General features: G+C 36.1%; 1 protein-coding gene across 5 annotated transcripts in view; it reads right to left on the reverse strand.

Moving 5' to 3' along the window:
* The window catches only part of dlg1a (discs large MAGUK scaffold protein 1a), a 115,210-nt gene extending 102,060 nt beyond the window's left edge, over positions 1-13,150 (reverse strand). For 2 of the 5 annotated variants that reach the window (XM_060867664.1, XM_060867663.1), the window contains exons 1-3: positions 12,619-13,150; positions 11,112-11,243; positions 6,993-7,114 (exon numbers count right to left, since the gene is read on the reverse strand). In XM_060867664.1, the coding sequence (XP_060723647.1) occupies positions 6,993-7,114; positions 11,112-11,243; positions 12,619-12,637 (273 nt within the window). In that variant the 5' untranslated portion in view covers positions 12,638-13,150. The remainder of the gene's footprint in view (positions 1-6,992; positions 7,115-11,111; positions 11,244-12,618) is intronic. The other 3 variants (XM_060867669.1, XM_060867665.1, XM_060867666.1) reach the window with 2 other exon arrangements.
* Positions 13,151-14,061: the final 911 nt, after the last annotated feature.

Below are 14,061 nucleotides of genomic sequence, written 5' to 3' on the forward strand. Positions count from 1 at the left end.
ACTTATGTACGCCGCTCTGGAATATGGGCCAAAGTGGTCTGACTTTAAAGAAATGCTCTGTGTGTGTGTGTGTGTGTGTGTGTGTGTGTGTGTGTGTGTGTGCCCTTGGGACCACTGCATCGCATGCACTTCTGTACAACTAAAAGATGTTCTTTCCCCATACACAAGTATGACTTAGTCACCAAGGATCAAACACAACTAAGCCTGGTGCACGTTATATAAAATCATCAATATGTAAGAAGGACGCATAGATATGCTCATGTCCGACCTCCAGTCCAAAGTGTTTCTGATAGAAATTTCACCTGTTTAATGGACACTGAAGATTCCTTTACAAGTAAGCTTGAGCAGTGTTGAATTATAAATCATCTACAAGTTCTTGAAAAGGATATGGCTATTGAATGATTCATCCTGCACTCTGTACTTTACTTATATCACTTACAAGAAATCACTAAACAGTTGCTGAGATATAAGCAGTTAGGAAAGGGAATTTTTCCAGTCTGGTCACTTTCATGAATGATAAATGTGTGATGTGTTTAAAACTGGAAAAAATGTTTCTTTAGCTGTCTTTATGTTACTGCAAAAAAAGCATATGTTATAAAGGTACATTGTTTTGATCCATCGTAAATTTATAATCAAATTACTAAACATTCTTTTTCTCAATTCATGAAATTGACTACATATATATAGACAGTTTATAGTTATAGTTATATATAGTTCTTCTGGCCTGTACTGGTTAAAGTGACTGAGCAAAAAAATAAAAAGTGTGTAACTCTTCATTGTGGACATTGGAATGAAACTTTATCTTAACCTACATTCTTCTACTGCACATAATTTACATTTACAGACTAACATTATCTCATTTTTATACAGCTGAGCAATTGAGGGTTAAGGGCCTTGCTCAGGGGCCCAACAGTGGCAGCTTGGTGGACCTGGGATCAAACTCACAACCTTCCGATTGGTGGCCCAACACCTTAACGACTAGGCGTAGCCACATGTTGTTCATTCATGTTCACACAGTCAGTGTCATACTTGAGTTTTCTATGATAAGTGTCCTATGTTGCACATGTTCAACTACTCAGTTCTCATTGGATTACGATTACATAAAAAATACAAAAACTCCATCATTATTATTAGACATGGGTCATGCATTTCAAATGACATTAATTCTGAAAAAAGCCAAACAAAAAGAAAAACCTACAGAAGCTTCAACAACTTTGTATGTATTCATACTATGATAAATGTTTTCCTGAAGTAGTGAATTAATGTTCTTTAGATTTTAAAGTTATGTAGATTTTAAGAACTGCCTATTATGATCAAATATAGAAAAAAATATGTTAATACTTCAGTCAATTAGAATGCTAAATGGCACAAACTTAGATCAGTTTTATTATTAAAATGTTATTTTTCTTGTTTATCTGCTTAAAGGAATAAAGACAGTCCAGAAAATGCTCTTTATAATGTTTGATATAACACAACAAGAGATTTAAGAAAGTAAATATCACTATGAAAAAACCTCTAGACATGCATTACCCTTACCTTAACCTTAGTGCTAACAATGCATAAGCAGTCCATTGTGCTCAGAGCATTCACCATCTCCTCCTAGCAGCGCTGTGTTTCAGCCTGAACAGTGGCACGGGAGTGTGCATGTGAGGCACAGAAACATGAAGCTCGGTACAAACTTCTCATCTGATCCAGTGCTACACATCCACACCAGCTCAGCTCTGACCCTACCGCACTAAAGCGCTCACACACCTCACCACCATATATTAGTTAAGTCATTATTTTAGTCCAGTAGGATGTACGAAAAAAACATTTTTTGGACAAAAAGAATATGATGGTCAAAAGAACCAAGTGTGTGGCTTCGCTTTTTCCTTGAGCGGATGCTGAGGAAAACCCTGCACAGACATTCCTGTGTGCCTGTGTGTGTGTCTGTGTGTGTGTGTGTGTGAGTGTGTGTGTGTGTTAGAAAGAGACAGAGAGAGAGCGAGAGAGAGAGAAAGAGAGAGCGAGAGAGAAAGCGGGAGAGAGAGAGAGAGAGAGAGAGAGAGAGAGAGAGAGAGAGAGAGAGAGAGAGAGAGAGAACAGCACAACCACAAGCAATAATCAGATTAATATGAGGAATTAATGAGTTATTACTAATGAATTAATAATCTAATAAATGCACATACTCCATCAGAAACCAACTGCTGCAAAATACAGAATGTTGTATGCACACACTATGGAACAATCTTCATTTGTTTTCATTTCTTATCAGAAAAGAAAAAAATTGCAGAAAAATTGTAACCATTATTCCATTCATTCAGAAAAAGCATGTTAAAGATGTTGCATATGAAGATGAAACTAGAGGTCTCATAAAATAATAATGCTTCTAATGCTTCTAAAGCTTCTAATGAATCCAGTAACTAATATTATGTGTCACTAAATCTAATCGCGCAACATGATTAGACAACAGCCTCCTGGAGGTAGCGATTTTTCCTTTAAAAAATATAAAATATTCCTCTAAACTATATTCTGTATGTACTGTAGCATTTATTTACTTTGATTTTAGTTAGATTGGATGCAATTGAGTTCAAATTAAAGTTAAACCTTTAAAAAAATTAAAATTAATTAAAATTAAACCTTAAATAGGGTTCACGCTGCATATTCGGTCAATTAAATGAAATCAAATTCAAATTACATTTGTCAAACACAATCATACACAGTATGACATGCAACGAAATGCTTTCTATGACTGTCCTTATTAAATAAAAATAGTATAAAATTGTAATAAAAAAGAGTCAAAAAATCAAATTTAAATGAGATACAAATAGAAACAATATAAAAAACAATATGTAGAAAGTATATGGAAGTAAAGTGATAATATGAAAAACATATATGAATAAATGAGTATTAACCTATTATTGTTATATATTGTTATAATTATTCCTACCTTGAAGGTTAGTCAATAGATTTTTGGTATAGTCTTGTGGTAACTTTATGGTAAGCATTTTTGACCAATACACTGGCTTTCCATTCACCCAGTGCAATGGAAACCAATTGATCAGACATTTTCAATCAGTACAAACAAATGAATTGATTGAGGATAACACCTTCAGATTTTAGATGCTTATGATCAACACTTGGAGCATCTCAAAGAGAAGAAATGAGTTTGATATCACCAGTTACTTTGAAGGTAGAAACATTTGAGTGAAAAGAAGATATTATGGGGGTTTTGGAGCTTTTCTTTGAATATATTGTTGCTACTAGGCTAGGTAAAAACAAAAACTCTTATTCTTAAAGCCATATTTTCCACTGACCACCACTGTGGAGTGTTTTACAAAAATACTACGAAGAAATTCATTCAAAAACTTAATATGCAACCTTGTCCGGATTAGACATTTGTTCCATTCAAGGTGATGGAAAAGCCTTCTTTGGGACGTTAGGTAAAAAGTGATTTCAAAAATCATAGTGCATATATATATATATATATATATATATATAGATATATATATATATATATATATATATGAAATGACTCTATGAGTCATACATTTACTCTATGAGTAAATGTAGTGCTTTTAAATATCCAATATTGCAATAATATCATAAAGAATTATATAAGGCTAGGAAATAATCACTGGTATAATCATATCAACAAATATCATTTAATTATGATAATCTATCTGGAGCTTTAAAAATGCAGGCAGCAAGACTACAGAGCAACAGCAGAAACACTCATGCTGTTTGTACCACACCATTAACCATGTTTTCAACATTCAACATTCAAGTCAAACATTTTAGGAATATCGTCAAAGCTAAGGTTTGATTGTCTTTTGTTTCAACATACAAACATCCTGATAAGCAGGTTATCCAAAGCAGATACCAGAAGTGTTTTCAGATATAAACCCAAGCTTATCTGCAAAAATATGCACGATCTACTGTAATTCTTCAGTATTGCTGAGATAAGACGCATTCACCTTCAAGCCTGTAGAGTGGATTTCTTACCATTAAACCTGATGTGCATGTTTTAGACAACAAATACATTTTGTCTTCCGACAAGTATGTATCACATTTTCTATAAATACTATAAGTAGATTGTTCAGAAGTAAAATTTGATTAGCCATTAAATGGAGTTCACACCCTGCTGTCACATGCTCTTTTGAATAGAAAGGAATGTGTAGGAGGGGTTTACAAAAGCACAGCTCAGTGAAAGAAAAACTAGTGAGACTGCTGCGCTAAAGACACTGAGACCCATCCAACTTTCACCTTGAGAAATGGAGAACAGGAGGCCGACACGTGTGTCTTTTTTACACGTCTAGACTTGTGGTATTGTGAGAAGGTTCACGCTAGAGGTTTTATCAATTATGTTGTGGAGCTACTACTGAAAACAAGAAGTCTCAACCAGTGAGTGGGGAAAAATCTTCATGACAAAAGTAAAAAGTAAAAAGCTCTTACAAAAGTAAAATTTCAGTGAAGAAAGCCTGGGAGATGTTTTTGTGCTTTGGAAGGTAAAAAATTCCTCTGGTAAAAGAAAAACGATGGAGGGTTGCAGAGTCCCATGATAAGTTTGCAGCACAAGTTGTAATAACATAATTTCCCACCTTGGCACATTTGATGTGCAAAGTGGAAAATAAAACATGGATGCCTTCTCAAATCCGAGGAGTTTGTTTGAGAACGTAAGTTCATAAGAAGCTAGTTTAAGGCATAGTTTCGGGCATGTGTGCCTATTGGTTCTATTCTATTATAGTCAACATCAAACATTCATGGAATCAAACTGTATCACAACAACAACAACAACAGTGAGTAGCTTAGCATCAAGCTAACTAGCTGACCAAAAGCGAGCAGTCCTAGCAATAAACTAGCAGGCTTACATCAGATAACTCTTAATGCTGATGATTAGCTGCTCAAAACAGTGATTAGTATGGTCAGTAGTATAGAATTAGCCAAGTACTGTGTCTGCATATTAACTGATCTAAAGCTAATAGTGCTATAAACTAATTTCAAAATAGAGAAGGGGAATGTTACACTGTTTACACTCTGAGCTGCTATGTTGTTCTGATGTAACTTTGTCACTAAATGTACATTTACATTTACACATTTGGCAGATGCCTTTATCAAAAAAAAATGCATCTTGATACTGGTTCACTAGGTCACAGAATAAGAATGCCATCAAACTGGTCATTTAAGTACTTCAGGTACTTGGATGCTGTTTTAAGACTACCAGTGACTCAGCAGTTTGAACATGTAGAGGAAGATCCTTTTACTAACCCAGGTGGCACAATAGAGAAAAGTCTTCATGCGTACCTTCCTTGGAGCTTGTAAGAGATGGTAGGACCAGTTGAGCAGTGCGAGAGGATCTGAGGAAGTGTGGTGCAGTGTGGGGAGTGAAAAAAGCTTTAATGTAAGTGGGTGGTGGTCCATTTTTGGCTTTGTAGGCAATTTTCCGTGTTTTAAATCATTCATGGCAACCTAGCAATGGGGTGGTGTGAGAGAACTTAGGAAACAAGTCATGCAGCTGCATTCTGGATCAGTTGCAGAGGTTGAAGTTTGCTCAGAGGCAGTGCTGTCAGGAGTGGGTTGCAGTCCAGTCTCGAAATGACAAGGAACTGAACAAGCACCTGAGCAGCCTGTGTTGATAATGGATGAATACCGAAATCAACATAAGCCTCTCAGATTAGCAGTATGAGAGGAAAAGGACAGATGATTGTCCATAGGTACCCCATGGTCTACAGGTAGCTGAGAAAACTAACCCAAGCTGACTAGTTGAGGGTATAAATTCAGTGGCTTTTTCCAGTTGTAGGCAGGGAATTACAGGTTGTAACTTTACCTCAAACACAGCATAGCCGTCCAACTGCCATGACTGACCAATCAGATTTGAGAAATGGCATATGTTGTCATGTGTAATTGTTGATATGGTCAAGTTTTCTGTAAAGAGATGTTTATTAAGTGTTTTTTTTTGGAAAGGGATCTCCAGGGGCAGAACTTAGCTGTTCATTCAAGTTTTCCGACAATTAGAAAGTCTTCAAGACAGAACTTACAAATACAACACGCTGTGCTTTTTGTCTTATTTACTTCAAGAGAGATTACAAAAGGACAGAGAGAGAGGTTAGTAAGGGGAAAACTGATCAGCTGACCCTAGACACCCCAGCTACCATCTTTTCTAGAAACTTCCCTCTGGTAAATGCTTCCAGTGAGTGAAAACAAGCTCCACATATTAAAACCACATATTTTGCACTGACAGCACCTTTTGACACTTTTGTTATTTCCACGCTCTTGTGTGTGTGTGTGTGTGTGTGTGTGTGTGTGTGTGTGTGTGTGTGTGTGTGAGTGTGTGCGTGTGTGTGTGTGTGTGTATGTGTGCGTGTGTGTGTGTGTGTGTGGTGCCCTTGAGTATAGTGTTGAATGCTCAGTGTTGTCCTGTTGTACCATGAGAAATTCCTTGTAAATGCAAATGTGCTATATAGTAATTAGTAAAGTGATTCTCATTGTGATATAACTATAAATGTTGACAAACTGATGCGGAGGAATAAAACACTTTCTGAATAAAATATCTGTTGTTATTAGAACTTAAATTCATCAAGAATTTCCAAGAACTGTATACATTCTCCCTCTTTCTCACTTATGCATTTGGATTTGAGCGTATAAACACAAATACATTTTAATACCTATACATGCTAATGCTCTTTGATGCAGACATGTCTGGCAAGTTTCATTTTAAAGATTTAAATGTCTATTTCTATATTAGTGATTAACTGGAAAGGTAAAGATCACAATACAACTGCTTGATACACATTTGAGAAAGAGGTGGTTTCCCTCTGCACAAAAGATATTCATACCTTTAAACATTTTGTGTTGTAAAACTTCATCAAAACAACATGAAGAGAAATCTGACCACAAAGATTACAAATTACAAGCAAATCTCAAAAACTCATCAGTGAACATGGCTGTAATCAGTGTGTGCATGTACATTAATCTTTAGCTAAAAATGTACAGATTGGTAAACAGACGCTTACCTTACTAGTGTGGGTTTCTGATGTTGCTTTGTTAGCAGGAGAACAAGGCTCTGCTGGTTTCATGGACTTTGTAGACTCATTCTGTTTCTCCTGTATAGTCACTTCATAATATTCCTGGATATCTAATAAAAGGTAAAAAAAAAAATCCAAGTATATTTCTTTACCAAAACTCTCAGGCAGACACATACAAAGACATATACACATACATACATACATACATACATACATACATACATACATACATACATACATACATACATACATACATACATACATACATACATACATACTTAATCTGATAGATTGCTCGGAGAAAACACAGTAGTGAATTCACTGCTGCTGCAAGAGTGTGATTCTGGGCCTTTTTCATAAACTACAAAAGTTTGTGGACACCTGAGCATAACAGCTATATGTAAACACATGGGGTGGCATGGTTGGTGTGAAGCTCAAGCAGCCTGCACATAGCCAGGCTTTGAGCTCATTCACAATGAACACTTTTGGAATGAATTGTATATTCGGAACTGTAACGCCAGAAAACTCAACTTACATCGCTAATGGTCTTGTGGCTGATCTGGCAGAATTCTCCACAGCCCCAATCTAAAATCTAGTGGCTAGTATTTTAGCAGTCAAAGCAAACCAAATCCATATTAATGCTCATTTATTTGTAATGCGATGTTGAAGACAGGGCAGTGATAATCAGGTGTCCACAAACATTAGACCATACAGAGTAGTTTTATCTTCAATATCGTTAACAAAATCTTGTTAAAAACAGGTTAAGTTATGCCTTTACAATGGAACTATAATCAAACATAATCTACATAACCAAAATGACTTACTGTGACTGAGGTATTGCAAACCACCTCTACTCACTTTTAACAGTTAAAAAGGTAGAGACAAATAACATCTTTAAGTCCTTGACCCCGCCCACTTGTTATACCCATGTACAGAAAGCTCCACCCCCAGAAACTATAGTGGTTCTACTCAACTTTGCATTAGCAAGGGCTGTTACGACATCACATCCAAGTTCACTTGACCATTCAAATATATTAAGGCCCAGTTATACACTATAGACTATATTGCATCACTGTGTTTTCAATAAGGAGTTGGTGGACCGGTCATAAACTTCATACTTAACTAAAGTACAACATTTAAACATGCAATATTTTTTGTAACATTCCAGGTGAAAATATGCTGTAAATAGTAGTGTTAATATATTTGCATAGAAATAATATATAAGATATTCTCATCTAAACCACTTACAAGTCAGAATCAAATCCAGTCGAGCAGTTCAGAGATGAGTAATCGAAAGTATTTGAAATAAAATACTCATGATTTTTACCAGTTCCCAGAGATTTATTCATTAACAGATGTACACCCCTTACTTGATGTGCTTATTAATAAATTCCTTATGACATTAAAAAAATGTGCCACATATTATTATTATTATTATTATTATTATTATTATTATGAAATTAAGTATATTAAATAATGATATAATAATTGTTACAATCGTTTAAAAATCCTGCATGCAACAACTCAGGAATAACTTGATTCTCTGAATGCTTATTTTGAGTGAATTATTTAGCCTATTTTCTTTTACACTTTTAATACGCATAAAAAAACTGTGAAAATCTCCTGCTTCAGCAAAGCTACAGGGCCAAGTGGCTTTCAGTGTTAATGGACCACTCTTTGGAAAGTGTACCTGATAGGCCTCTACATCCTGTCCTACAAATCCCTCCACAGCTCAGCTTACTTACTTCACACACACACACACACACACACACACATAGCAGGAGAGAGCTCTTAAAATAGTGGCATGTTATTGGAGTGTTACCATGAAGTCAAAGATTTTTATATACCGTTAGATAGATAAATTTTTACTTTTTGTTCTTTATTAATGGTGAATTCATGTTGCAGTTCAGTCCAGCTTAAGTTGTTTTTTTCCAAGCAGGACCTGGATAACGAGCAAAAAATCCAAACTCATCATAAAGCCACAAGACAACAAGCAACTAAAAATACAACACATCAAGTCAAAATATTCATTCATCTTCAGTAACTGATGTACCCTGGTCAAGGTTATGGTTTATCCGGGGTCTATTCCAGGAACTCACTGGCCATACGGCATGAACACAACCTGAATGGAACAGTACTCCACTGCATGGCAACACACACATACACACAGTCACACACACTTTGACACCTAGGAGACACAGGCATGAAGTTAACTCTAATTTGACATAAAAAAAAAAAGACTGAGAAGAATGAGTAGAACTAAAAAGAACACAAAACCCATTTCCACACTGAGTGCCATAGCACAAAGTTCCAATATCCTTCTACAAAGAACAGAACAATGCTCAAGGAAGTAAACAGAGCCAAATGCCCTGCTGCTTGGAAAAAGGTACAGACCTGAGCACTTTCTCTTGCCAGTAAACCACTCTGTACTGGCAACTGGAAGGTTGTCAGTTCAACTCCCAGCACTGAAAGAGAGCCACTGTTCAGAGTGCAATCTTTTCTGGAGAAAAATACTGGCCAGGGAATGTAATGTAATTTTAGAACTAAACTGTTTTTAGCTACAAAAAATGATAATGATTATCACCTTCTCCTTTCTGTTTGCTGAGTTCACACCTACAGTATGGAAAAAAACGTCTTTCGTTGCTTCATCGTGTGCAGTGTTTACTGTGTTATACCTCAGTCTCAGTCAAGCAGAGCAAAGAGCCTAAAAAAATCACTCCTTAATATTATCAGTAATTACAAAAAATAAAAATCTTATATATTTTAAATGCGTAGACCCTTATATACATATTTATATTTATATATGATTTTCAAAGCCCCTTCAAATGGCTGTATTTCAATAATGCTGAATCAATTCTAAATGTCTGATTCTTATAAACATATTACAGACTGTTATCTCGACTACAGACTATCAATATCTGTATTAAGAAAAATGTAAGTGCTTTGGATCTGAACGATTCAAAACATGTGTACATCCAAGTCAGCACCACTGAGTTAACCATCTTCCTACAACTCAACCGCAACTACAAAGCTTCCTAGCACAATTACAGCACTCAGTGACACCAAATAGCATAGAGATAGTAAACCACAGAGACTGTAACAACAGCTACAGTACATGTCATTATACATTATTAAAAGACTCAGCTTTATGCAAGTAAAGTACCTGATTGTGTAACAGAGATGAGCCAATATATATAATAACAGAACATCATTATTAAAGATATGGTATGGGTAGCCTAGTGGGTAATGTGCAGGACTATCAATCAGAAAGTTGTGAGCTCGATTCCCATGTCCATGGGCTGCCACTACTGGGCCCCTGAGCAAGGCCCTTAACCCTCAGTTGTATAAAAAAATTAGATAAAAATGTAAACTAAAATGATGTAAACAAAACATCATTTACTAATGCTGATTGTCATAAAAAAGAAGAAAGGAAAAATATCACTTTATAACTCTGGGAATGATGTTCAGAGCAAGATACTGTAAAAAAAAATTAAAGAGTTTCCCCTCAATCTGGAAGAATATTTCCACAGTATGTAAATATTAAGTTTTCAATATTGTATGAATAGGTCAATATTGCCATCATTCTTTCATTTGGAATAGTGCATTGAAAATATGCATTGAACCTTTGTTATAACAAGTTTATTAAGAAACGTCTTTATGAGCTAGCCTCATAAAGTGAAGATTGAAAATAATATTATGACTTCTTGTAACTACATACCCTCTTCTGTGCAGCATTAGTGACTGTACCGTTAACATTAAAATTTAACCCATGTCCCACAAACCCCATAAAATTACACTGAACCCAATAAAATGACACTGAATCTTTTTTTCCAAAAGATATTGTGACAGCTAGAGTTCTGATATATTTTCTGCATTTTCTCTTCTCTCTCTCTCTCTCTCTCTCCCTCCTTAAGAGCAAACCCTAAAGCAGACTTTGAGTGCAAATACCTGCTGCAGGTGGGGGGAAAATAGTTGACATTGCTGAATGCAGCTGCTGAGTGTGTGAAATATGCAGTCGTAAGGTCAAACCTGTTTCACCATTTCTGTCCAAGCAAAAAGCAAAGTACAACAGTGGATTTCTCTTTATTTCACCATGCAAATGCTTACCTATCAGGGCATGGAAAAGCGAGCTCTGAAACACGCTGATAACTCTGTCGATGGAGTGTCGAAGCTGGGCATCCTCGGGCTGATTCAGTTTTGACCTGTATTCTTCAAGGAGTTTCAGTGCTTGCTGTGTATCTGAAAAGTTCACATGAAAAAGCTCACAACCTGAGGCATAAAAACCATCAGCACTACATGATTTATGGACTGTAGCACATGTTCCCAGGCCTGGTTCTGGTGTATCCTGTCTGACATGTTTTAGTATTTTCCTCTATCACACACACTTCAACTTAAGAAGGATCAAGTGAGCAGTAAGTAAGGGCAACACTTATAATATTTGTAAGGCAGGGGTAAACTCCTGGAATTTGGAAGAGGACATATAGAATGGTGTAATAATACATAATAAGAAATAATGCTGCTCAATTACAATAAAAAGCAACAGTACATACATTCAGTAGCCATTTTATTAGGATAACGGACACTGAAAAACAACTCCGATTCTGGCGAGTCTGGTCCATGTTGACATTATTGCATTGCGTAATCTCCCATTCTAATCATATCTCAAAGGTGTTTACTGGATCCAGATCCAGCGCCTGAGGTACACTAAAGTCATTCCTATATTCATGGACTGGTTAAAAACAACTTATGCTTTGTGATATTTATATTCATTTTAAGATGGTAAATTGTGGACATATAGAGATGTATGTGGCCAGCAACAATACTCAGATTGGCATTAAGGGACCCTGTGAATGGCAAGAAACCCCTCTACAACCCTGCACCATTACACCATGTCTACCATCCATGGATTCTTGCTATTGATGCCTGATTCTGACCCTACTGTCTGCAAGTCAAAGCAGAAATTTAAACTTATCAGATCAAGAGACATTTTTTCTATTGTCCAACTGGCCAGTTTTGGTGAGTCTGCAGCCTCAGGACCTTTTTGTGGCTAACAAACGTAAAACCTTGTTTGGTTTTCTGCATACTGCTTCGTGGTATGATGTGTTTTGTTTTCTGATATGTTTATCTACTCACTGCATTTGTAAAGTGTGATTATTTGAGCCACTGTATCCTTCATGTCACGTTAAGTAAACTTATTAACTCTCATCAATAAGGTTCTCTGGACTCACTGGATGTTTTTTAGTTGTGGATCCGTTCTTGTGTAAACACAAGAGCCTGTTGTGCATGAAAATCTCAGATCAGCAGTTTCAGAAATGCTCAAAGCAACAACCACACCATGGTCTAAAAACACTGAGTTGCTCACATCGAACATCAGGATGGGGAGAAAAATCACAATTTTTGTTTCATGTGGAAATTTACTGAAGCTCTTCACGTGTTTATTTATTGTAAACTAAAGGAATATAAAAATAATAATAAGAGAATCATGGACATACAAACATGGAGCATTACAGAGTTAAATTCAAAAATGGAAATGTCAGTTTATCACAGGAGAGATGTAAAGATGCACGAATGCAAAGTGTAAAAAAAAAAAAGTACATTTTCATTGCTTTCTCACCTTTCTTTCTCACCGGCATGATCTCATCCAATGCATCAAGTCAAACACTCAGTAAAAAGGCTACAATGACTCGTCTGTACCATATGACAGAGTAAATCCTTATGTATAGGGAACTGTTCACGATGCAATAACAGTAAACAGTCAAATAAATCCTTGCAACTTTTCCAGAATGAAAGCAAGAAGTCCAGTAACTCCAGTGAAACACACCGATAAGCCTTATAAAATAATAATAATAATAATAATAATAATAATAATAATAATAATAATAATAATAATAATGAGTTAGAGGTGTTAAGCTTATACAGCGTGTATAATGGCATGCATTAAAACACACTGTTGCCAAACTTCCTAAACTGAATCTGTCCAATACGTGAACGCGTCCTGCAAAGGCACGCAAAAGTTTTGGCACTCTGATAAATAAGCGCTCAGAAACGCGTCTTTAGTCGCTCCCTCGAGTCCTGCCCGGTCCTGTGGCAAACTTCTCTGGCTCTGCCCCTCCTCTGCTGTCCTATTAGCTGCCTCCTGAAAATCCAAACTTTCCTCCAAAATGGCGACCTGGATATGGAAATGAATCACAGTGAGCCGACTCCCAAATGTCTTCCTGACTACCTAGGTAGGTGCACTCTGTAGGGCGTGTGTTTAATGTCCCTCAATGAACTAGGGTACGTCTATGTATTGACGCTGTTAGCTAACATAGGAAAAGGAAAAAAAAATACTTTTATTGTTTAGTAATACACTAGATTAGCATTTGTTAACAATTTTATAGATACGTTTTACTGCTACAAAGATCTCGAGAGATTATAATAACATGAGTAGAATCCAGTAGCTGCCAATTAACATGTGATTTGCATAATGATAATTGGTGAGTAATTACGTCATAATAGCAAGAACGGTGAAGTATAACTGGCCTTATTCTGGTGTTTCTCAGTGAATCAGGAGACTATTCTAATAATACTGGGTGCAAGGTGAGGTAATTTACCCCTGGTGGGACACCAGTCCATCTCAAAGCACTATGCCACTCTCCATAACACACTCATTCACAACAAGGGGTAATTAATGCAGTCAAACCACTACATACCTACATGAATCTGGACAGGGGAGGAAACAAATGAGCCTTGAAAAAACTATGCAAAAATGATTAAAACATGTAAAACTCCACACAAAGAGTGCAATGAGCTCATGAACTGGGGATCCTGTCGTTTAAGAATATCCTCAAGTTTACGAAAGTCAATAGTTAATGAATAGGAGTAAATAAAATGAAATCAAAATGAAATTAAAATGCATTGTGTCTGTGACTACAGTGAAGAGTTTACAGCATGAATGACATTCAAATTTAAGTTTCTCAAAATAATATCTGAATAGTGTTTAGGAAGAAGTAGTTAAAATAGCAACCAAAAAGAATGTCAGCAAATTGATCTAAACATAAAGAGAATTTTATCGTAG

This window comes from Tachysurus vachellii, chromosome 4, assembly GCF_030014155.1.
Source record: "Tachysurus vachellii isolate PV-2020 chromosome 4, HZAU_Pvac_v1, whole genome shotgun sequence".
Taxonomy (NCBI): domain Eukaryota; kingdom Metazoa; phylum Chordata; class Actinopteri; order Siluriformes; family Bagridae; genus Tachysurus; species Tachysurus vachellii.